Genomic DNA, 23,162 nt, shown 5'->3' on the forward strand with positions numbered 1-23,162 from the left:
AATTATCTAGTAGGATGAGGGCTGCAGTTCACCTCCGTCCATGCTCATTGCTATGTCGTCTGTGGAAGCAATGAGAGCAGTCCAGGTTCTGGTATTGGGCCTCAATCCGGATTAAGTGGTGTTGAGGAGGAGGTTATCACCGAGGAAGGTGGCTAGGTATTTGTTCATCATCTTTTCCTGGTAGAGTAGCAGTGAGATAGGCCAGTAGTTGGCTAGATTATTCAGGTCTTCTGAGGGTTTCTTGATGAGGGTGAGTACTGAGGCATGTTATCAGGCATTCAGGTAAGAGTCTCTGATGATTGGGTCTTTCAGGGTCAGGATGAGTGCTGTGTTGATGGGGTCCAGTGATGAAGATGTAGTGAGGGCAGGGGTCCTAGGATGCACCAGAGTATATGGACTGCATTGGTGTTGTGGTTTCTTGAGTGGTGATGGTGGGCTAAGAGGTTTGCCTGCCTAATGCAATATCAAAATAATAAAACAGACATTATAAACATACAAATAATACATAGTGTTTCTGCTGCCATTCTTTACCGTTGGGCAGTTGCAGCCTACAGGAAACCATACTTATATCATTTGTAGACGGGTCAGCCACTTTTACCCTTAGTAGTGTCAATCTTATGTATTTGTGTATGTAGGTACTGCTGGACGCGGACAAGCACAATTGTGTCCTTTTTTTATATTTGATCATAGAAGCACAGATACATTTTAAGGCGTGGCATTGGCATGTATCAAAGTGTTTGCAATTTCTTTTTGCTGTGTACATGGTTTTTCCTTGCGATTCAACATTCTTCAGTATCATAGAGTATTTTACAGTTTTTGTTCTGTGGGGGTCTGCCATATCGCTTGGTTATTTTCGCATTATGTATTATGTGTCGTAGTTGATTTAGAATAATCCCAGCCCACAGATATACCTCTGTCAAAAAATTGTTGTCCAGAGATTTTCATTTTTGCTTGTGCTTTTTGATCATTAGAGAAGTAATTTAGCTTGGGTAGACATTGCTGATCCAGGCCAAAGATTTTTTTTTAAATGATGGCTGTGTTGCAGTGATGATGTAATATTTCAGGAACCACAAGACCTATATACTTCATTTTCGTGTCAAAACATAGGTTTTGGGGCTCAAGCAGTCTTATACAGACAGAGTATAACTCCTCAGAGCAACCGTTCTGCCATTTTCCAAAATGGCAGCTATAAAAGAGGAAGAAGACAACATATATAAAAAGTAAACAAATAATAATGTTTTTCATCCTTTTAAGTAAACACCGAACAATGTTTATGACCTAAATATGAAACAAAATATGTTTATCACTCCTGTTTTAGACACATTTTCATATTTCATTTTATTTATTTGTTTTGGCAGTTGTTCATGATACATTTGCAGAATGTTGAACATTTGAGAAGAGCATATCAACAAGGACATCTTTTTGTAGCACAGGTTTTGCAAGTACATGTACGTGTAAGTTCTGTGGGTAGAGGCTTTAGAAATTTAGTAGCTTTCGTAGCTTTTACCACCCCATCAAAATCTTCCCAACCAAATTCACAAGGATCTTTCTCTATATATACATGATCCAAAACATTTACAAATCTTCTTATCAAGTAGAACACTCTTTTAATTTGTCCATGTGCAGAATATGACATTGGTGAAAGGTCACTTAGCAGGACTGTTCTCATGAACTCACTGTACAGAAGATCGTTAATAGTGTGACATTCAGTACTTGTTTTCTACGCATGCACAATGTATTTTCTACATCTTTAAAGTAACATTATTCTTCTATCTCAGCAAATCAATTTCAAAGGTTCAGCATTTAAAGTTCCGAACTTTGTTCCAACTTTGCTCATAGTGTCAACACCCGTAAGAATCTAAGTAGCACAAGAATAACATCTGTGCCATTTACAGTACAATGACTTGATTAGAACCATTTTGAACAGCCCACTCCACATGTGGCATAACACGAAGGTTAGCTTCCTCCAATTTGTTGTTGAGTTCTTGAACGATATGGCCCATAACTTTAGAATATACATCTGCTCGTACCCAGTCCTCATTGACAATCATTCCTCTTGCAATGATTGGAAATTCAGTGTTCACTGAAGCATCAGCAATGTTTTGGCATCTTGTTCGATGTTGATGACCAGAATCTTTGAAATTGCACAGGTATAGGTGTCAAATTTTTTATATAGGCAAAGCCAATTGTTCAGCTTGTAGACATTCATCTGAGTCTTTCAAGTTCAAGATAACTGTCAAAGAAAATTTGCAGTTCTTGCAAGGTGCACTCTGACTTTGATATCTGTAGAACAGTCTGAACAACCTCGCTGATGTTTTCCATTGATGAAATCTTGACTATTCGTAATTGTGACATGTAGACCACACTGTTGCATTCTTTCATTATGTAGGTTATGTTTTTTCTATGTCTACTCTTTTCTTCTGGTTGCTGGAGCCTAGAATGCATGATGCGTGCCTGCATTTTTCATCCTGGGTTCCAGATTCTTCATTCAACTGATTATTGTCCTGGATCTGCTGTGTAACGGACGTGCTGTGCTTTTCCTGCTAATCTACAAATAAACTCCTTGTTTTATACAAATTGAGCACTTAATATTCTTATATTGACGACGCGGGACCTCCAGTATACTTCTGCCACGTTTTTTTTTAAGCACAGGAGCAGGAATAAGAATCCACGAACTATTGGTTTTAAAACGGCATCACTTACTTGAGAAGAGAAGCGGTTTGTACTGTGTTCATTTCCAACTTGCTCCGGTGAAGTTTCGTAAAGTTTGAAGGCTTTTAAGTATTTCTGTGTGTTTTCAGCGTTTTTGTGGCTGAAGCTGCCGACTATCCTCGCGACAGATTCCACACGTCACTCCTCACACTGATCATGTTGACACTTCATCCAGCGTCATCAAGCCAGACGTTGATTTGCGCATTGTGTCATCACGCTTTACATCAAGCCACCATTTTGTTTCCTTGGTAACCGAAGTTACCGGAGTACACGAAGCTTTTCATTTACAATTCCCGGAGAAAGAAAATCGAATCGAACTGCTCTTTACTTTCCTGTTTTATAAGAAGGTACACTTTTACATGCTGTTGGATTCTTTGCGTGTTCTGTGGTAATTTATTTTTATTTCGAAGAAGTTTTACCAAAACGATTTTATTGCTTCTTCAAGTATTGCTCAGTTCTATTTTAAAGCTAACAGTTATTTTATCCATATTTCATTGTATATTGGAGTACAATACAGTGAAAACTTGAAAAGAAATTTGTTTTATTTAACACAAGACTGCCACCTACTGGATATTTTTTTGGTTGAAATCATTTTTAACCTGCATTTCATTTACTGTTCATTTTAAACTGTCTATGTTGGGATTACTTTTCCTCTTTTCTCAATTTTATTTATTTTGATGTGTACTTTTGGGATTTAATATTTCATTTAAGATGCAATTTGATCCTCCATCAAAATTTTTGCAGTCCAAAGGTGATTCACCTATTCCATGGACAAGATGGAAAGAAGAATTGGACAGTGAAAGAATGTCCGCAGAGAGAAAAAAGAAAGTTTTTTTACACTGTCTTGGTTCAGAAGGACAGTTGGTATTTAGAACTTTGCCTCCTGTTAGGTCGGGTGGTGATAGTAATGTTTTTGATGAAGCGGCTTCAAGGATTGAAGGGAGATTTAAACCTATTGCTAGTGTAGCGCTTAATAGATTCAAATTTTATACTAGGGTTCAGGATGATAAAGAATGTTTTGATGACTTTCTTACAGCTTTACGGGCATTATCATTACATTGTAATTTTGGTCTTATGACGGATGAAATGATCAGGGATCAGATCATTGTGCCCGTAAAGAGTAAGAAAGTTCAGGAACAGTTATGGATTTTAGGTGATCCTAGCTTGGAAACAGCTATCAGTACTGCAAAAGCTCTTGAGCAGTCAGATAAGTGGATAAAATCTTTAGATAAAGCATCTACTTCTACTCCTTCTATTTCTAGTAATGAGGTCAGTGTTGTTAAACCTCATGAGTCAAAAACAAATTATCATTTCAACAAGAATGATACTAAGACTAAACAGTTTTTTTGTTTCAGATGTGGAAGATGGAAGAGTTTGGAATGTTCGAAGAGTTGCCAAATGTCCTGTTTCTTATAAGCCACTTTCCTCTCAAATGTCTGGTCAGGATGATAATCTGGGCTTGTTGATACGCAATGTTAAGAAGTGTCCTCAAGATCCACTTCTTAATGATTTGTCGGTTGCCTCTAGGGTTAAAGCTGATGTTAGACCCAAAAGAATGCCTAGTAGGTACTTGTGTTAACTTCTTTTGTTTAGGGATAAAATGTGTTGCATTCTTTCATTATGTAAGTTATGTTTTTTCTATGTCTACTCTTTTCTTTTGGTTGCTGGAGACTAGAATGCATGATGCGTGCCTGCATTTTTCATCCTGGGTTCCAGATTCTTCATTCAACTGATTATTGTCCTGGATCTGCTGTGTAACGGACGTGCTGTGCTTCTCCTGCTAATCTACAAATAAACTCCTTGTTTTATACAAATTGAGCACTTAATATTTTTATACACACTAACAGCAGTTTTCAATAAGGACACCTTTTCAAACTGAAATTCCTCAGGTGAAAGTTTGTTTTTGAGATTGTGCTTCACTGGTTTGGTTGCAGCATCTCCATCAAATAATGTGCTTGCTGGAAGAAGGTCATGTGGCAGAATGTCCTTCATAAAATCACCTCTTACTTTTGCTACATCCATCTCTCTATGTGTCTGCGAAAGTTGTTTTTTTGTTACCTATTATGTAGTGGCTGGTTGCACGAAACTCTTACTGTAGCAATTAAACATGGAAGTGTAGCTTTAGTAATTATGTCAAATAGCTTTACTCTCTTCCATTTCAAATATCTCCTGCTTCCGTTCCTCTTATAGTTTTGATCCATATTCCAGCACATCTGTGTCTATATTGCATGGTCATGAAATTGTGTAGTCACACAGGCTAAGTAACATCAAAGGGGCTTCCTTGCTGCTGCATGTTTATTAAAATGTTCGCCTCTCTTTCTCACAGGTTTGTGGTGAGGAACTGTTTAATAATGGCCTATTAATTATTAATTTGTTATCTCTCTGTAAACATTGTAAATAGAAAGGACTTCATGGTGAACTAGCTGCCATGCAGAAACATATTCACTTTTATGTCTCTGATCATCAATTCCCTTGGATCTTTCCTGGGATTTCTGGATCATCTGTTCCAGTTTCACATCTGGAGCCACAGCATTGAACCATGCCTCCCCGTCTTTAATCACAAAATGTCTTTGGATGAATTTTCGGTAGACTCTTTCCAAATACCGAGACCTATGTCACAGGTAGTTTATGCAATTGATTTCACAAAACATATTAATCAATAGCTCTACAGTCTCCAATTGCAGCTCCCAATCACCTTCCCGATCAACATGTACCAAGTTTTTCGTAGAGTTATCATGTGTAAAACATTTCCCCAGTACTTGAAATGTTCAGCAGTATGTATCAAGTATTTCGTAGAGCTATCATGTGTAAAACATTTCCCCAGGACTTAAAATGTTCAGATTTGACTTCACTTGCTTTGACAAACTCTAAAATAATCGTTTTTCACATCTTTTGATTTTGAACTGAGTGTACTGCACATGCCTGGCATTGCATTATTTCTTGTGAATGAAGTGTACCCTGTGCCTTGTTCACTTCCGAGATAAGATTAGCAAAACCAAATTTGTAATTCTTGTTACAGAAAGCATTCCAACCCAATGTTGTTTTTTCCTCATATATGATGAGCATACCCTGCAAAAACCAAACATAATGAGAACTGTTCAATACTGACTATACAGTTTTGCTTCCAAAGATTTCAGCCTCAATAAGTGCATCATATATACCACATCCACTGAGATTACATTCTACACACCACAATGCAAATTTTGTCCCACAAAAACTCCCATCATAGGATAAAGATTATCAAATTCTACTGGACTGCTCATAAAAATGTCAGCTACAATACAAAAAGCACCTTCTTTGCAGAAAATTTGCAGAATAGGCTTGTTTTCAAGCTGAGCATGCACATTTTGGCATTTTTTAGAGCTGTGTATACTGTTGCGTAGTTTGTGACAGGAGATGGTATTACTGGTAAAAGCCCGACATTCTTCATTGGGACGTTAGTCTAGGAGATCAGAGCATGAATTTCAACCCATGCAGAAACTGACTTTTCTTCATCCTTGAGTCTGCGCCAATTAAGAGATATGATAAATTCAGTTAAACCAGCTTTGCATAGTGCAGAATCAGGTAGAAGAAGATCCATGTCCTCCCAGTCTCCTTTCTGGTGGACTGGGATATGTTGTTCACTTGTAGTGACTCTGAACACATTGTCAAGGCAGTTGGGTTATAAATTTGCAGCTTTGTTTGTTTATGCCTACAGCTGACACGTCCTGTTTTCCAGCAGCTACTTCATTGTTACAGTGTCGCCTTGGTAGTATCATTTGTGCTGGATGTTCCAGAGAAAAAAGAGCTGTCTTCAAAATAAAAATGATCAAGAGCAGCAGTTTTCTTGTAAAGTGACTTGGAAGGGGTGTGCTGTTGGATTCAAAAGATTTTAAAACATGAGCTGCTAACAAGTTTCTGCTCCTTCTTATTTCATTATAACTTGTTGATACTTCAATCCTATTTGTTGAATTGATTACCTCTCTACTTTTGCACTTGTCATCGATTGCGTGGGAAATCATCATGTGTAGCAGAGTTTTCTTTTTGCAGTGTTGTCATTCATAAAACATGATTTGGAAAAGACAGTAAATTTGCACAGCATAAGCCTGTCGGTTTACCAGATTGTCTTCCACTTTGCTTATATCTACAAAACCATCATCAATGTTGTCTGCTTCTGCTCTGAACTCAAGAAAAATAGTTTGTAACAGTTTTACTCTGCTGATATTAAACAATGAAGCAAAAATTGTTAGACAACATAAGGCATTCTTCTTGAATTCCATGATTTGCGGAGCTCTAGGGTATCACACGATTTGTCAGTAAGTCAAAAATTAAAATCTTTCAGAATGTCGCTTAAAATGGTTCCTGCTGATTTTACTGCATCCTGTGATCCTATTTTGGCAGCAAGAACTTCAGGAGTCAAATAAGCAGAGAACAGCATAAGCATCTCATTCTGTTTGTTGGTCTGACAAAAATGAATTCTGTCATTGTTCATTCTCACCAGAAAAATTCTTAATTTCATTATTATGGATCAATGCAGTTTCATCAAAGTTGACCATTATTTCTCTGATCTCACTGACTGTTAGCCAGTAGCCAGCACTGAAGAGTGGCTTTAAAACTGAATTTGCTTTTTCAAAGAGTGCAAGCTTAACTGATGGATGTCGGTTACGTTGCAGCTTGGAGCTCATTGTACATTCACATTTTCGAAAGCATGCACACATGCAGTTTGGGTGCACATAAAGATCTGCTACAAATACATTTACCTCACTGTTTAGATCAGCTACTTGCCTGAAAACCTCATCATGGAAGAAACTAGCTGCAGATAAAAATGTGTTTACCCTTGATGACTCACATACTCATTACTTTATTCTTTCGTCAATCCCTTTGGCCCTTCTTCTGGCTAAACCAAAGATAACACATTGGAGATTCTCTGCTTTCTGATCAGTTGCTGAAGGTAGACAAGGGGTAGCTATTGATCTTCGAAGTGGATGGGCATTGGGTTTGCTTGTTGTTGTTTTCTCAGAAGACTCTGATTCTTGTTGTGATTCGCTGTTTTCTGCTACTTTTTGACTAATTGTTTCCATTTTACATTGTAAAGTACTAATAGCATTTGTTGTTACAATTATAAAATATTTGATCCTCTTCACTCATCAGTTTCAATCTTTTGTGAAATTCATCGTGCCATATTTCTGAAACATTTCAATCTCTATCTGTCCAGCCACAGTTCATTTTAGATTTTCTTTCAGATTACTTTACCATATGACACATGTTTCTTTGTTGAAGGAGTCCTCAGATTTTGTAGTTAGCAACACTCCGTCAGAAGGTAAAGATCCTCTGCTATCACCTGCTTCACTAATTTTTACGAATTTGAATCAATGGGAAACCTTAAACAAAAATATTATTAAAATAAATTACAATATGATGGCTAAAACACATCATTATAGAGCTGCAATTTTGGAAAATGGCCAAAGGGTTGTTCTAGGGCAGTGGTTCCCAAACTTTTGACTCCTGCGGACCCCCATTGAGTCACCACTGGAAGCTGGGGACCCCCAATCAATTTTTAGGATTTAAAATTCAAACATTAAAACAGTAATTCTAAAAAAATAAACACATGTGTGCACACAAAACAAATACTTGAATTAGTAAGTATTTTAGGGGCATATTTACAAGCCCCTATCACTATGAGAACATCACTTTTTGAGACGTTCCCGTGGCGATAGGGGCTTTGCTTTATGTACAAGGCAGCGTTAAGCCATGGCTTAACGCTGGCTAGTAAATAAGACCCCCAATGCTTAGTGTGAAAGGATGGGCAGTGAGTGTTGCGGTGGACGCTCCATCGCAACACCCATTGATTTTGACACATCCCCTTTTTAACAAGGCCAGCGTAATTGGGAGGTAGCACCAAAATTAAGACCAGGGAAAAAACCTGGTCTTAACTGGGCGAAACAAGGAGAAATGCTTTAATTCTCCTTGCGCATAAACAACCTTTTTAAAAAATTACATTTTGTAACTTTCATGTGTGCTGCATTAGCAGCACATATAGAAGTGACAAAACGGCATTTCAAAATTGTTAATGTGCAGGAAGGGGGACCTTACTGTACATAAACAATCTTCACCTACACGCAGACATCCTTGCACTATGGTGCAAGGGTGCCTGCGTTGGTGCCACAAAGTTGAGTTTAGCGCAAGCGCAGGGGAAACACAAGGCTGCATCATATTCGTGTAAATATAGGTGCAGCCCTGCGTTTTTGAAGTGGCGGAGTGTGTCGTTAAGCTAAGGAGGCTAACAACTCTCTCTGCCACTTCTGTTGTATTTTATATTGAAAGAATTTGGAAAAAAAATAGAAAATGAATGGGAAGGTTGGTGCTGTATCTCCGAGACTAACTTTTAAATGGTTGGGTTTATTTCGCAGTACGAGGCTCCTACCAGGGCCAGACTGGAAACCCTAAGCAGCCCTGGCAAATGTTTTCAGACCAGTCCCCATATGGTGCACACCAAGTGCAGTGAGTCTGACCACTACAAAGGGGGCTTTGGGATGCCCCCCCCCAAAAAAAACATTTAGGAAACAATGGTGCAGTCTACAACACAGTTATCATTACATATTGAATTGTATTAGCTTTTAAAGAAGAGTAAATTAAGCCCTTAATATGCACCAGAATACAACAATCTTTTTTGGGGTTCTTCAATGATTCCCCTACTATTACCCTCCAACAGTACTTCTCATCTCTCCATAGCTCCTCTGTAACATGTATTACATTTTTTGTAGCATTTCTCATACCATTGTATGAGAGAGAGCACTTATATAGACAGTAAATTATACATTTAAATCAGTAAATAGAAAATGTCACATAAGGAAAAGGGGACTACAAGGTGTAGAATTCACGTCATTCATACTGGTAGGCATTTTTAAATAGTGCTTGGTCTGGAAAAGCACAAACTCAGGAATCAGAACATAACACACTGGTTAGCATTGACTTTAACAATAAAAATGCATTTCCACCCAAATAAACCTTTTTAGCAGTATCAGGATAATGAAAGACTGAGAAAAACATGTCACTAACTTGTACCTTGCAGTTGGCAAGCAGCTCTTTAATGACAGTTTATAGGTCACTGTGCTAGATTAAAATTTTCACTTATGAACTTCACAGTACAAAATTAATCTTTTTTTTAATGCATTATACATGTTCTTTGCAGTAGGCATATTAACCCTCGGTGCTACATTAGATAATTCAAAGCTGCCACTGGACAAAACGCTCCTCTCTCCAGCAGGTACATTAATCACTGGTGTTATCTTGACGCTTTTATTGTTGTTTAAAAACTGCTAATTATACAAGATACTTTCATGTGCTTTTAAAACTGCTGCCTGCGACCCCCCTGGGAATGTGTCACGGACCCCTGGGGGTCTGCGGACCACAGTTTGGGAAACACTGTTCTAGGGAGTTATTTTCTGTCTCTACAAGACTAATTGATCCCCAAAATCTATGCTTTAACACCAAAATGATGTATATAGGTCTCATGGTTCCTGAAATATTACCTCATCACTGCAACACAAAAAATAAAACACCCAGAAAAATTTTGCCTGGAATAGCAATGTCTACCCAACTAAAGTACTTCTTTAATGATACAAAAACACAAATGAAAAATTATTATTTTTTACAAGGGGTATCAAGGGGCCTGGACTGCAAGGAGTGTGTAGTGATTCTACATCACTTTTAAAGTGTAACCTAACAAATGTGCTTGTACAGTGCACATGTTCAAGGATTTTCACTAATATCATTCTCAAGTCCTGTTGTTTTATTCATCACTATGTGCCATTGGGTTCCCTTCAAATCCTGCTAGACATTGGTTGCTATAGAGCCTTTCGGTGGCCTATGAACATGTTCTCAATTTTCATGTAATGATTTTAACTGATAACACTTTATAGGCCTGTCACGTACTTTACTGATATTTACCTACAAGCTAGCCTTCGCATGTGAATGAAGCTGACATTAAAGCAGATTTTTGAATGACCTAATAAATGTGTTCTCCCAATCCACATGATTTCTGCTATCAGCACTTTCCAGCCCTGTTACAATCTTTGCTCATATGTACGTCAGGGCTTGCTTTCATAATAAGCATATTCTTAGAGAGCGCACAGTGATTTTATATTAGGTCACTCATCCACCAGTTAGCTTGTTAGCTTCTAAATCATTTGTTGGCTAAAATGTTACCAAGAAAATCACTGACATTTCATTCTCAAAGCTGAATCAACCATTGGATAAGTATGGATAGGCCAACTCAAGAGGACCACAACACCAGCCAACCAGGCCTAATTTAGATTTCAGGCAGCGCTAACAAAAATCACTTACAGAAACATTTGGAATCAGAAGGAACTGTGCTATTGCATGGAAATATGCTGTAATATCATTCTGCGCCACTTGTACATTTAAAATTCAAGGCTGAATTTTGACTTTGATATATAACTTGTTCCTACAGTAACAGCAAACTCCTGGTTTGATCATGTGAAAGGATGGTATGAGCACAGCAATGAGTTCAATATTCTATTTCTTGTGTATGAAGAAATGGTTAAGGTAAGATTTGACAGTCCAGTGCAATACAGCTATCAAAAGTGCAGTCTGATGTTTAAATAGTTGATGATATTGTATGTCATTTCATTAGTGAGCATTGGCAACACACTTACGATTGTCCTTTGTTCACCTTAACTCACCATCTCATTTTTGACACTCTGAATGTGTTGCTCTGGGTAAAAGAAAGATTTCCTTATTACTTTACAATAATGAGCTAAATACAATTGATATTTTTTCTGCAGTGTTTTCTCGAAAGACTCTTATTCTTGTTGTGATTCGCTGTTTTCTGCTACTTTTTGACTAATTGTTTCCATTTTCCATTGTATACTACTATTAGCATTTGTTGAAACAATTATAAAATATTTGATCCTCTTCACCCATCAGTTTCAATCTTTGGTGAAATTCATTGTGCCATATTTCTGCAGCATTTCAATCTCTATTTTTCCTGCCACAGTTCATTTTAGATTTTCTTTTGGATTAGTTTGCCATATAACACATTTTTCTTTGTTGAAGGAGTCCTCAGATTTTGTAGTTAGCAACACTCCGTCAGAAGGTAAAGATCCTCTGCTATCACCTGCGTCACTAAAACACATCATTATAGAGCTGCAATTTTGGAAAATGGCCAAAGCGTTTTTCTAGGGAGTTATTTTCTGTCTCTACAAAACTACTTGTAGTCTTGTAGAGACTGTCATTCCTAAAATTGCTACATCCATCCTAAAATTGTTTCTGCACATTGCTGCCCATTTTCTATAATTCATAGGTAATGTGAAACAATTTGATGGTGTTTGTTGACAAATCATTCCTTACTGATGTTCATTATTACCTATACCTCCATGATCCTCACCACACTCTTACATTTTGCAGGTATAAATGGGCACTCACATGACAACAATTTACTTACAATTACTGAGGTAGAGTGATTGGTGTACTAAAAGTGAGGACTGAAAGGATCTCTTAAGTTAGAGAAGATAGTCAACAGAACAGGGAGGATGGGAGGGTCAGTAAGGAAACTGTGACTAAAGCGTTACCGAAGGTAAGTATCTTATTCATCTGATAAAGATTTCTAGCCACAGATTCCTTAATTTACAATAGATATCAAAACAACATCCCTCCATGGAGGTGGGTCTGCAGATTTGCTCAGGCTGAGAAGTGCTAGAGGATCAAACACATGGTGCCCATCTGCCAGACCTGACTGTTGAGGCAGAGGTGTTTCTCAAACATGTGTAGCAATGACCAAATAGCTGCCTGACAGATGTCCAAGATTGGCACTCCTGGAGCTAAACGCAGCAGTTGTAGCCGTAGTTCTGGTGAGCTTATACGCCCTCAGGGGGCTGTTTCTTGGCCATTGTGCCGCAGATCTTAATGCAGATAATGATTCATCAGGATAAGGTTCTTCTTTGTATTGCCTTCCCTTTCTTTTTCCCTCCAATCCAACAAAGAGTTTATCATCCACCATCAAATCTTTGGCATGGGAAATTCTTAACAATAATGTTTTTTTTGGATCCAGGTGGTGGAGTCTCTCATCTTCCTTAGAAAGATGAGGAAGTGCAAAAAAGGGAAGCAGGGTTATATTTTGCCTAACGTGATTAGGTGTCACTAGCTTTTGATGAAAAGGATGTCTGAGTCCTTGGAACAAGTTTGTCTAGGGAAGAATAAATGTATGTAGGGTTAATGGAAAGTGTGTGTAACTCACTAACCCATCTAGTAGATGTTATACTCACAAGGAAGGCAGTCTTTACTGTTGGGAGCCGAAGGGGGCAGCTGTGCATTGCCTTAAAAGGCGACACATGAGAAAATTGGCATAATAAAGGGTGTGAGAGAAAACATATGTTGAAAGCCTTTAAGGGCCCCAGTCAGAACAGGTGATTCAAAAAGGCAAGGGTACTCCAGCAGCCATAGAAAAGTGGAAATGGCAGACAGATATCTTTTCACAGTGCTCATAGCAAAGTCTTGCCAGGCCAGGGATAAAATAAAGAAGAGGACTTCGGATAAGGGAGCAGGCAGAGGGTCAACAGACTTGAACTCACACCACAGCATAAACTTGTACAATCGGCAGGTGTAGACGATTTTGGTAAAAAAAAAAAGCTTGCTGCCAGAATGCCAACACATATTTTTGGGAGTGAGATCAAAACTCTCAACAAACACCACTCAATCAATCTGAAGCATGAATGTGTTGCGTGGACCGGCTCGGGTGTAGTTGTCTGCCCTGCTGCTGTGATAGAAGTGCTCTCAAATGGAAAACTTAACTCGAGGACAGATATTCAGATGGAGTTTGGGATACCACACTCTATGTGTTCAGTCTGGAGCCACTAGGGTGACCTGGGCCTGGTCATTACTGATCTTATTGAGAACTCTGGACAGGAATGGTCTCTGTGGAAATGTGTACAGAAGACCTGAGCTCCACTCAAGGTGAAATGCGTCTTGGAGTGAAAGCTGCCTTGGTAACTCTAGCTTGCAAAAGTGCAGACACTGCGCATTCTCGGTGGTCACAAATAGATCTATCCAAGGGTTTCCCTAATTTTGGAACAGACCTTGCATCACCTCCAGATGAAGATGGCATTTTTGATCTTCTAGGCATTGACACTTGAGTTTGTCAGCTCTCATGTTCAGAAAACCCTGTAGGTATTTATCCACCAGGGATATGCCCTGACTTTCAAGCCATGTCCACAGATGCAAGGCCTGTTGACAAAGGGTCTATGAACCTACGCCAACCTGTTTGTTGCAGTACCATACGGTGGTGGAGTTGGCTTGGAACACTTGAATTAGCCTCCCTTGATCGAAGGAAGAAAGGCTTTCAAACCAACTAAGATGGCTCTAAATTCCAAAAGATTGATGTAGAGCTGAGACAATGCCGATGACTAGAGTCCTCTGATCTTCACCTCCCATAGGTGGCCACCCCAGTCCAGGATTGACACATCCATCATCACTGTGAGCTCTAGGTGAAGAAGAGAGAACAATGCCTGCCATTGCCTCATTTGTGTTCTGTGAGCCACCATTGTAGGTCTTTTGCAGTTCCCTCTGATATCTTGAAAAGGTCGAAGAGATTTCCCTGATGCTGTACCTTTTGGGTCGTCGAGTCTCACTACAGAGACCGCTTTTGCAAATGGACATGTTTTACCAACAAAATGCGAGGAGAGGAAACCCAGCAGCCTCAGAGTATTTTCCACCAAAATCCAGGATAGCCGCAGAAACATCATAATCATAGTCCGAATATCCTGAACTACCTGTTCTGGGAGATAAGCTCAAAACTGCACTGTATCTAGAACAGCTCCGATGAAAAGGAGCGACTGAGTGGAAGTTAGGTGTGACTTTGGTATAGTGATAGTTAACCCCAGCGAATGCAGGAGGTCCGTGCAGTCTGTAGGTGAGAGTCGACTGCCTGGGGTGAGCCCGCCTTCAATAGACGATCAACTGGAACCCCTGAGGTCCATAGATATGCTGAAAACCCTGCCATCGCCTTGGTGAACAGCCAATGCTCACTGGTAAGGCTGGCTCGCACCGAAGCGGTCGCTCCCATGCTCCCTGACCCCCAGAACTGGAAGCGCCTCACTCCACCTCGCAGCTGCAGCCTGGTATCGTAGCGCTCGGTGTAATCACCAACTCGCATTGCTAAAGATCACTATTGTAGCGCCTGGCATCGTAGCGCTTTGCTGCTGTTAATTAACTCTGTATTTTGCGGACTGGATTTAAATATTAACTGCTAGACTGCCGCCCGCATCGCCTGCAATAACATTTGTGCCTGATTGTACCGCTATCACTGCCCGGATCCTAGCGCTATTCCGGCTGTGCCCCTGTCTCGCTTTAGATTTGCGCTGCCATTTTGTGATTGTAACTATTGGCCAGTCTCTTCCCCGCTCCCGCCTCCCAGCTGACCCCCCTCCCACTGATACAGTAGGCCTGCCCCATCTGAGCTAGCGCTGTGACCATCTTCGCTCGCACCGAAGCGGTCGCTCCCACGCTCCCTGACCCCCAGAACTGGAAGCGCCTCACTCCACCTCGCAGCTGCAGCCTGGTATCGTAGCGCTCGGTGTAATCACCAACTCGCATTGCTAAAGATCACTATTGTAGCGCCTGGCATCGTAGCGCTTTGCTGCTGTTAAATAATTCTGTATTTTGCGGACTGGATTTAAATATTAACTGCTAGACTGCCGCCCGCATCGACTGCAATAACATTTGTGCCTGATTGTACCGCTATCACTGCCCGGATCCTAGCGCTATTCCGGCTGTGCCCCTGTCTCGCTTTAGATTTGCGCTGCCATTTTGTGATTTTAACTATTGGCCAGTCTCTTCCCCGCTCCCGCCTCCCAGCTGACCCCCCTCGCCCCTCCCCTTCCACTATCCACATATGAAAGATGCATTCACGCGCAGCGTCCACGCGCAGCGGTCGCGCCGAAGGTGCGCCAAAGGTAAGCCCGTCTATGCCCGTCCGCGCCTGGACCGCGCCTAGCGCCAGAACCCCTGCTTCTCACAAACCCCTCTCCTCCCGCATTACGTATGACGCCGCTACCCTCTTTGCCCTTAACCCCGGCCGCACACCACAATGCTGCGAAGCTGCCCCAGGACGTAGCCACGGCCCTTTCGCCTGTCACACCTGCAAGTTCACCTGCTTCAGGACCCTCACCAAATCCATTTCCTCCAAACACAGCTCCGACTCTAACCACCTGAAGTGCTTCCTGCTGAACACCCGTTCGGTCCACAGACACGCAACTGAACTCTGGGACCTACTCGACACTGTGTCACCGGACATCGCCTTCCTTACAGAAACCTGGATGAACACATCATCAGCACCCGACATCGCTTTAGCCATACCGGACGGTTACAAGAACATCCGAAAAGACCGCACCAACCAAACAGGAGGAGGCATCGCCATCATCCACAGGAACACCATCAAAATCACGACCAGCTCCGACGATAATCTTGCAACCGGCGAACATCTCCACTTCCGGATCCACACCGACCTCAGGACCACACTTAGAGGCACCCTCATCTACAGGCCTCCAGGAACCCGCACTCAATTCAGTGATGACATCACAGACTTCGTCAGTCAACATGCACTTGCCTCCGAGAACTACATTCTAGAGGAGACCTCAACTTCCACCTTGAAAACAAACACGACTACAAAACCAACTCCCTTCTGGACAACCTGGCCAATCTCGGACTCAAACAACTTGTGGATACCCCCACCCATATAGCCGGGCACACGCTCGACCCTATCTTCACCTCCAGCAAGCACATTTCCTTCGACTGCACCACAGCTCTCCATTGTACAGACCACAGCTGTGTTCACTTCAGCTACAAAACCACCTTGACCCACTACCGCCCACAACCTATTCCTCGGAGAAACTGGAACAAAATCACCTCCGACCAACTCCTCACATCACTCATCCAAAACCCTCCCACCCTCTCATTGGACCCAAACCAAGCGGCCACCAAACTCAAGCAATGGATCACCCACAGCGCTGACGAATTAGCACCCCTGAAAAAGCACCAGATCAATTCATGCAGCAAAAAAGCTTCCTGGTTCAATGATGACCTTAAAAAATCCAAGAAGCTATGCCGCAGCCTAGAGAAAACATGGAGAAAAAACCCAACCACCGACAACATGGCCACCCTCAAGGCGGCCACCCGCAAACACCACCAACTGAATCGATCCACCAAGAAATCAGCTTTCAAGGATCGTCTCGACAACAGCGCCCACTACAGCAAGGAACTCTTCAACATCGTCATAGAATTCACCAACCCCGCCGCAGCATCTAACGACATCACTCCCTCCCAAGACCTCTGCGATGCGTTATCCTCCTTCTTCTACAACAAAATTGCTTACATTCACAACAGCTTCGAGAACACTCCCGGCGAACAACCCTCCCCACCCCCCTCAGATCCTACTCCGCCAACTAACAACCTCAGCGCCTGGAACCCAATCACCACTGAAGACACCATCCGCCTGATGAACTCAATCCACTCTGGATCGCCAATCGACCTATGTCCCCACCACATCTTCAACAAAGCAGACTCCATCATCGCACCCCACCTCTGTGATGTCATCAACTGCTCGTTCAACTCTGCCACCTTCCCAGAAAGCTGGAAACATGCCGAACTCAGCGCCCTCTTGAAGAAACCCACAGCCGACCCCTCCGAACTTAAAAACTACCGACCCATATCCCTCCTCCCCTTCCCCGCCAAAGTCATTGAGAAAGCCGTCAACAGCCAGCTCGCCGCCTTCCTTGAATCCAACAACTACCTCGATCCCTCTCAGTCCAGATTTCGAGCCAAACACAGCACCAAAACCGCTCTCATTGCAGCAACAGACGACATCCGAACACTCCTGGATAACGGAGAAACAGCGGCCCTCATTCTTCTCGACCTCTCGGCCGCTTTCGACACAGTCTGCCACAGCACCCTTATACAACGCCTCAGCAACATCGGCATACAAGGAAAAGCCTTGGACTGGATCATCTCATTCCTCGCCGGGAGAACTCAAAGAGTCCGACTTCCTAAGCATGGGCGAATTTTGCGGATCTCGCGTTCGCGAATTTTGCGGATTTGCGGATTCGCAATCCGCAAAATCCGCGAATTCCCGCGAATTTGCGGATTTTTTTTTTTTGTGTTCGCCCGTGTTTCTGCCAGTTCGCGAGGGTTTTTACAATTTCGCAATTTGCGAACTTACCTGTCGGGTTGCAAGTTTTGCGAACTTGTTGTTTCTACGTGTCCAGCCTGTTTGGGACACTCTTCTTCATCACTGCCACTCTCTGTCACCACTGCCACTCTCTGACTACTCATGCCACCCTCTGGCCCACCCATGCCACCCTCTGTTTCATCACCACACCCTCTGGTTGTCCAGTGTACATTATTTTCGGCAAAGCAAAGCACACCTTCCCTGCCTCAAGTGACCTGAATTAATTTGGGGCTGATTAATGTGTCACAGAATATTTTTTTAGCTGGCACCTGCTTCCTTAGTGCGCCCTGATTAGTGATCTTTTGCACTTGCTAAGTGCTTTCATTGTTGCAAAATTAGTTACAACACCTGCCCTGCCCCAACTGACAATAATGAATTAGGGGCTGGATAATGGATTTTAACTTCCAGCCTGGCTCCTGCTTGTCTCCCTTAGCTGTAATTCAGGACCTTTGTGGCATATGTGTAACTATTCTGAGGTTCAGAGCAGGGTCACATAATAGTTTCAACTGGCAACTGAACTCTGGAGGGGCCCCTCAGGAAGCACTACAGGAAATGGCTACTAATGATGAGCCTGAACTTTTGAACCTGGTAAGTAGTTACTTTCAGTTTTGCTAAAATCGTATTTCTGCAATTTTGCACTTATTCGCGGGGCGCGAACTCACGCGAACAGTGCGAGCAAAATCCGCTGCTCGCGGATTTGCGGATTTTGCGGGAGATTCGCGAATCTCGCGGATTGCGAATTTCCCGAAAATCCGCAAAATCCGCGAGCGGAACGGATTTTCCGCCCATGCTTACGACTTCCCCCATTCATCTCAGAGGCCACTGAAGTCATCTGTGGAGTACCACAAGGTTCATCACTCAGTCCCACCCTCTTCAACGTTTACATGAGTCCACTCACCTCCATCGCGTGTCAACACAACCTCAACATCATCTCTTACGCCGACAACACCCAATTAATCCTTTCCCTCACCAAAGACCCTAACACCGCCAAAACAAATCTTCACGAAGGCATGAAAGAAGTAGCCGAATGGATGAAACAGAGCTGCCTAAAACTCAACTCAGACAAAAAGGTGCTCATCCTATGATCCTCCCTCTCTGCCTAGGACGACTCTTGGTGGCCTTCCGCTCTGGGCACAGCTCCCACACCCACAGACCACGCACACAACCTGGGCTTCATCCTAGACTCCTCTCTCTCGATGTCTTGACAAGTCAACGCAGTCTCATCCTCCTGCTTCAACGTACTTCGTATTCCCAAAAAGATCTTCCGCTGGATCCCCCTCGACACAAGAAAGACTGTCACCCACACACTGGTCACGAGTCGACTGGATTATGGTAACACACTATACGCCGGAATTACAGCAAAATTTCAGAAAAAACTCCAACGCATCCAAAACGCATCAGCGAGACTCATATTAGACATCCCTCGCCAAGATCACATCACCGGACACCTAAAAGACCTCCACTGGCTTCCCATCAACAAGAGAATTACATTCCGTCTTCTCACCCACGCACACAAGGCCCTCTACAAACTAGGACCCGAATGCCTCAACACCCGACTGTCCTTCTACACACCCACCCGCCAACTGAGATCGTCCAATCAAGCCCTCGCAGCAGTCCCGCGCATCCGAAAATCCACTATGGGTGGCAGATCCTTCTCCTTCCTGGCGGCCAAGACCTGGAACTTACTCCCCACTCACCTCCGCCTTACCCAAAACCACATCTCCTTCAGAAAAGAACTCAAAACCTGGCTATTCGAAAAAAATTGAACCCCCTTCCCAAGCGCCTTGAGACCCTCTGGGTGAGCAGTGCGCTATACAAATCCCTGAACTTCAACTCGAACTTGAAGGTAAGCATTGTGATTGATAATGCTCCTGGCTCACCATGAACCGCAGGTAACATCTGTGGGCAGGCAGGACAAAAATGTGGAACAATGCATCCTACAAGCACAACACTCCAGTCCAGTATCCAGTTTCGAGGGCAAATAAGACCTGAGCTGGGGAAAACATCTTGAATTGCTCCTTTTTCAAGAAGTAATTGAGAGGGTGGAGATCTAAGATAGGACTGAGGCCTCCATCCTTCTTTTGCATCAGAAAGTAGAGGGAATCCCAACCATGGCCTGTGTCTGAGGCTGGCACCCTCTCAATGGCTCCTTTGGCTAGAAGGGCTAATATTTCCTGTTGCAAGAGTGCAAAGTGGCCATGTCAGCCGGTCTGGGGATGGAGGGAGTGGTAGCAGGGTTTGTTGGAACGGGAGGCGTAAATCTGTTGGACATACTTAAGGACACATTTTTCCAATGTCATGTCCCTCCACTGGTGCAGATGGTGCTGTATTCTACTGTCAACTGGGTGCCTGGCGTTTTGCTGGTTTTTGACTTAGTCTGGCGGGGATCATGCTATTCAGGACTCCAGCCTAGCTGTTTTCTCCTCTAAATTGATTGTATGTACACTCCAGATTGGATTCTGGGGTACCCTTTTAAGTCACTAGTATATGGTATACTATGGACCTAGGGCATAGATACCCCAGAGGCCTCCTATGTTTAACAACAAGGGGTGGTGATGGACAGAGTTTCTGAATTAAGCAGAATACTCTCACCCATTCAAGAGATCAGGGCTAGATCCAACACCATGTTTTAGCTCACTGCACCATCCCAGCTCAGAACCTGGCTATATGCAAATTAGTCTGTTCCTGTCCCAGTGCATGATGGGAACAGGGCAAACCAAACTACCAAGCCTATTCTTACACTGGGAAGGAAACAAGCTTCCGGGGACCGGTTTCTGGCATTTCAGCCGTCGTCGGCCCGGCTTGCTTGAATACTGATGGTGCAATGAGCGAGGGACTCACATCTGAGTATACCCTTCCACGCTTATGGTGGACAAAATGTTTAACAACAAGGGGTGGTGATGGACAGAGTTTCTGAATTAAGCAGAATACTCTCACCCAGTCAAGAGATCAGGGCTAGATCCAACACCGTTTTTTAGCTCACTGCACCATCCCAGCTCAGAACCTGGCTATATGCAAATTAGTCTGCTCCTGTCCCAGTGCATGATGGGAACAGGGCAAACCAAACTAACAAGCCAATTCTTACACTGGGAAGGAAACAAGCTTCCGGGGACAAGTTTCTGGCATTTCAGCCATCGTCGGCCCGGCTTGCTTGAATCCTGATGGTGCAATGAGCAAGGGACTCACATCTGAGTATAACCTTCCACGCTGGGCTGCAGCATGTATTGTGCCACCCCTGAGAGACCACTCAAATTGACACCACAGGTCTGCTACTGCAACCTGTGTAAGGTGGTGCATGCACCCCTTACTTAGATATAGGTTCATTATATCTACCTTATATCACTGCACATATAAATCTATCAGTCAGCTCTATGGCAGGCCTTATCAATCCTGAAGGCAGAGTGCTGGGTTTTATGTGAGATGGTGCCGATGCATGAGCAGAGCCCCTCTGCACCCTTCTGAATCTATTCCTCTGGGTTGTTCTGTGATGCAGCCAACCATATACTCTTAAATGCAATATAATCTCGTGGTAAATGCTAACTTTTAAATGGCTGCATAGAAACATGTCGTGTTTGGTGTCAAACACCTTGGAATCATACCTCCACACCAGTAACTGGTGTGGGAGGTATGATTCCACCCTCCTGGAGGGAGAAATATTACAACACCAGTACACCTGGTGCCAGCTTTTTCGACCCTGGCATCACAAGATGGATGCTGCCAGCCACAGACACGAGTCTGCCCTCCTGCTGCTGAGCAAAGCTAGAGCAGGGGAAGGCATGACAATAGGCATCTTGTCACAGGGAGGTGTAACCACCTCCCAGACCGGCTTTAGTGTATTGGGACTGGGTGGGTGCACTCTGAGAGTGCTTTGATGTCTGGACTGGGGGCCCATTTGGTGTTCCTGTGCATAGTCCAGCTCAAACCAGTTCCAAGAGCCATTTGCTCCTGCTCTGGAACAAAACTGGACAAAGGACATGGGTGTAGCCACCCCTCTGTCCTAACTCTCCCATTGGTGGGTCTCCAGAGTTTGTCCCACCCCTTCCTTGGGTATAAAGTAGGAACCCCTGACTACAGCACTTTAGATTTACCTTGACACATTTCTGCTACATAAACCAAGTACTTCAACTAACTACACTACGTTGGGTGACTGAAGATTCTCCCTTGGAGTAAAGGAGTTACTTCCCTGCTGAGCAGGCAGTAAAGACGCATCTGAACAGTTTCCATCTCTGAAGCTCCTGAGGACTCGGAAGATTTCTGCAACACAGGAAGTGGGTTTCCAAGTGTCCCAGAGGTTGACTAGTGCTCTCAGCAAACCTGAGACCTGCAGCCCTCGTGGGTACTGTGCAACCTGAACCCCTGGACACCGTGTCTATTTGCAGCAGCATATGCTTTTCGTTTACCCCGAGGCTATGCTTTGGGCTACTTGTAGTTCCGAACCCAAGCAGTGTTTGCACTGAAGATTACCAGCCTACACTCCAAAAGTGTTCCGTGGGCTGGTATTTTATGATTCCTATTGAGGCCCCTTTGTGATCCCTGGTCCTTTGGCCTGTGCATCTCAGTAAAGGCAACTTTAACTTTCAGTGGGCTTTCCTGATTGCTCCAGACATGCCCTGACTCTCCATTGCTTGGAGAGTCCCCAGGACCTTGCTGGTCCTCACCGAAGCATCTTTCCTCTGACCCAGTGGGTTGCAGTTGCAAAGGCTTGTTAGTGTTCAATACGGACACTTACCCCCCAGAACCCGACATCCTTAATGGGACAGCTCGCCTGCAGACTTTGGTCATCCTCAACATCTCCTTGTCCCCGTGGCTGCAGAGTCAAGCTTCACCTCTTTTCCCCTGAAGCACCCGAAATCGGTGGGCTTTCGTCTACCGACCCCTGGTCACCCTAAAGTGACCCAGACTCTGTCTACTCTCCTTTCAGGTTCTTCTCAGCTTTGATCCAAGCTTGGATCACACCTGACACTTTTCCTTTTTTACGCAGCAGCACTTTTCAGCATCACACCATTGAAAACTACGAAGATTCCCGACACCTATGCACCCGGCTTCCGTGGGTTAAGTAACACGAGTATTCCGGTGCTCACATGGGTGCTGGCCTTAGAACCTTCTAAGCTTGAAAGGGTTTGCTCAAAGTCCTCTCCTAAGTGTGCCTAATCTTAAAAAATTCAACCAAGACTATCCCATAGAGTTGTACGGAGCTCGCGCCTGTGTTCTCACACTGCACGCGTCCCCG

The 23,162-nt window shown here is 43.2% G+C and overlaps 1 protein-coding gene across 3 annotated transcripts in view; it reads left to right on the top strand.

The window, feature by feature from the left end:
• Nucleotides 1–23,162, top strand: part of LOC147707969 (amine sulfotransferase-like) — a 255,175-nt gene that overhangs the window by 134,561 nt on the left and 97,452 nt on the right. For 2 of the 3 annotated variants that reach the window (XM_086926781.1, XM_086926782.1), the window contains one exon: nt 11,165–11,259. In XM_086926781.1, the coding sequence (XP_086782907.1) occupies nt 11,165–11,259 (95 nt within the window). Of the gene's footprint in view, nt 1–4,067; nt 4,307–11,164; nt 11,260–23,162 lie in introns of those variants that run through there. The other variant, XM_086926783.1, reaches the window with a different exon arrangement.

This window comes from Lissotriton vulgaris, chromosome 6 (assembly GCF_964263255.1).
Source record: "Lissotriton vulgaris chromosome 6, aLisVul1.2, whole genome shotgun sequence".
Classification (NCBI taxonomy): Eukaryota; Metazoa; Chordata; class Amphibia; order Caudata; family Salamandridae; genus Lissotriton; species Lissotriton vulgaris.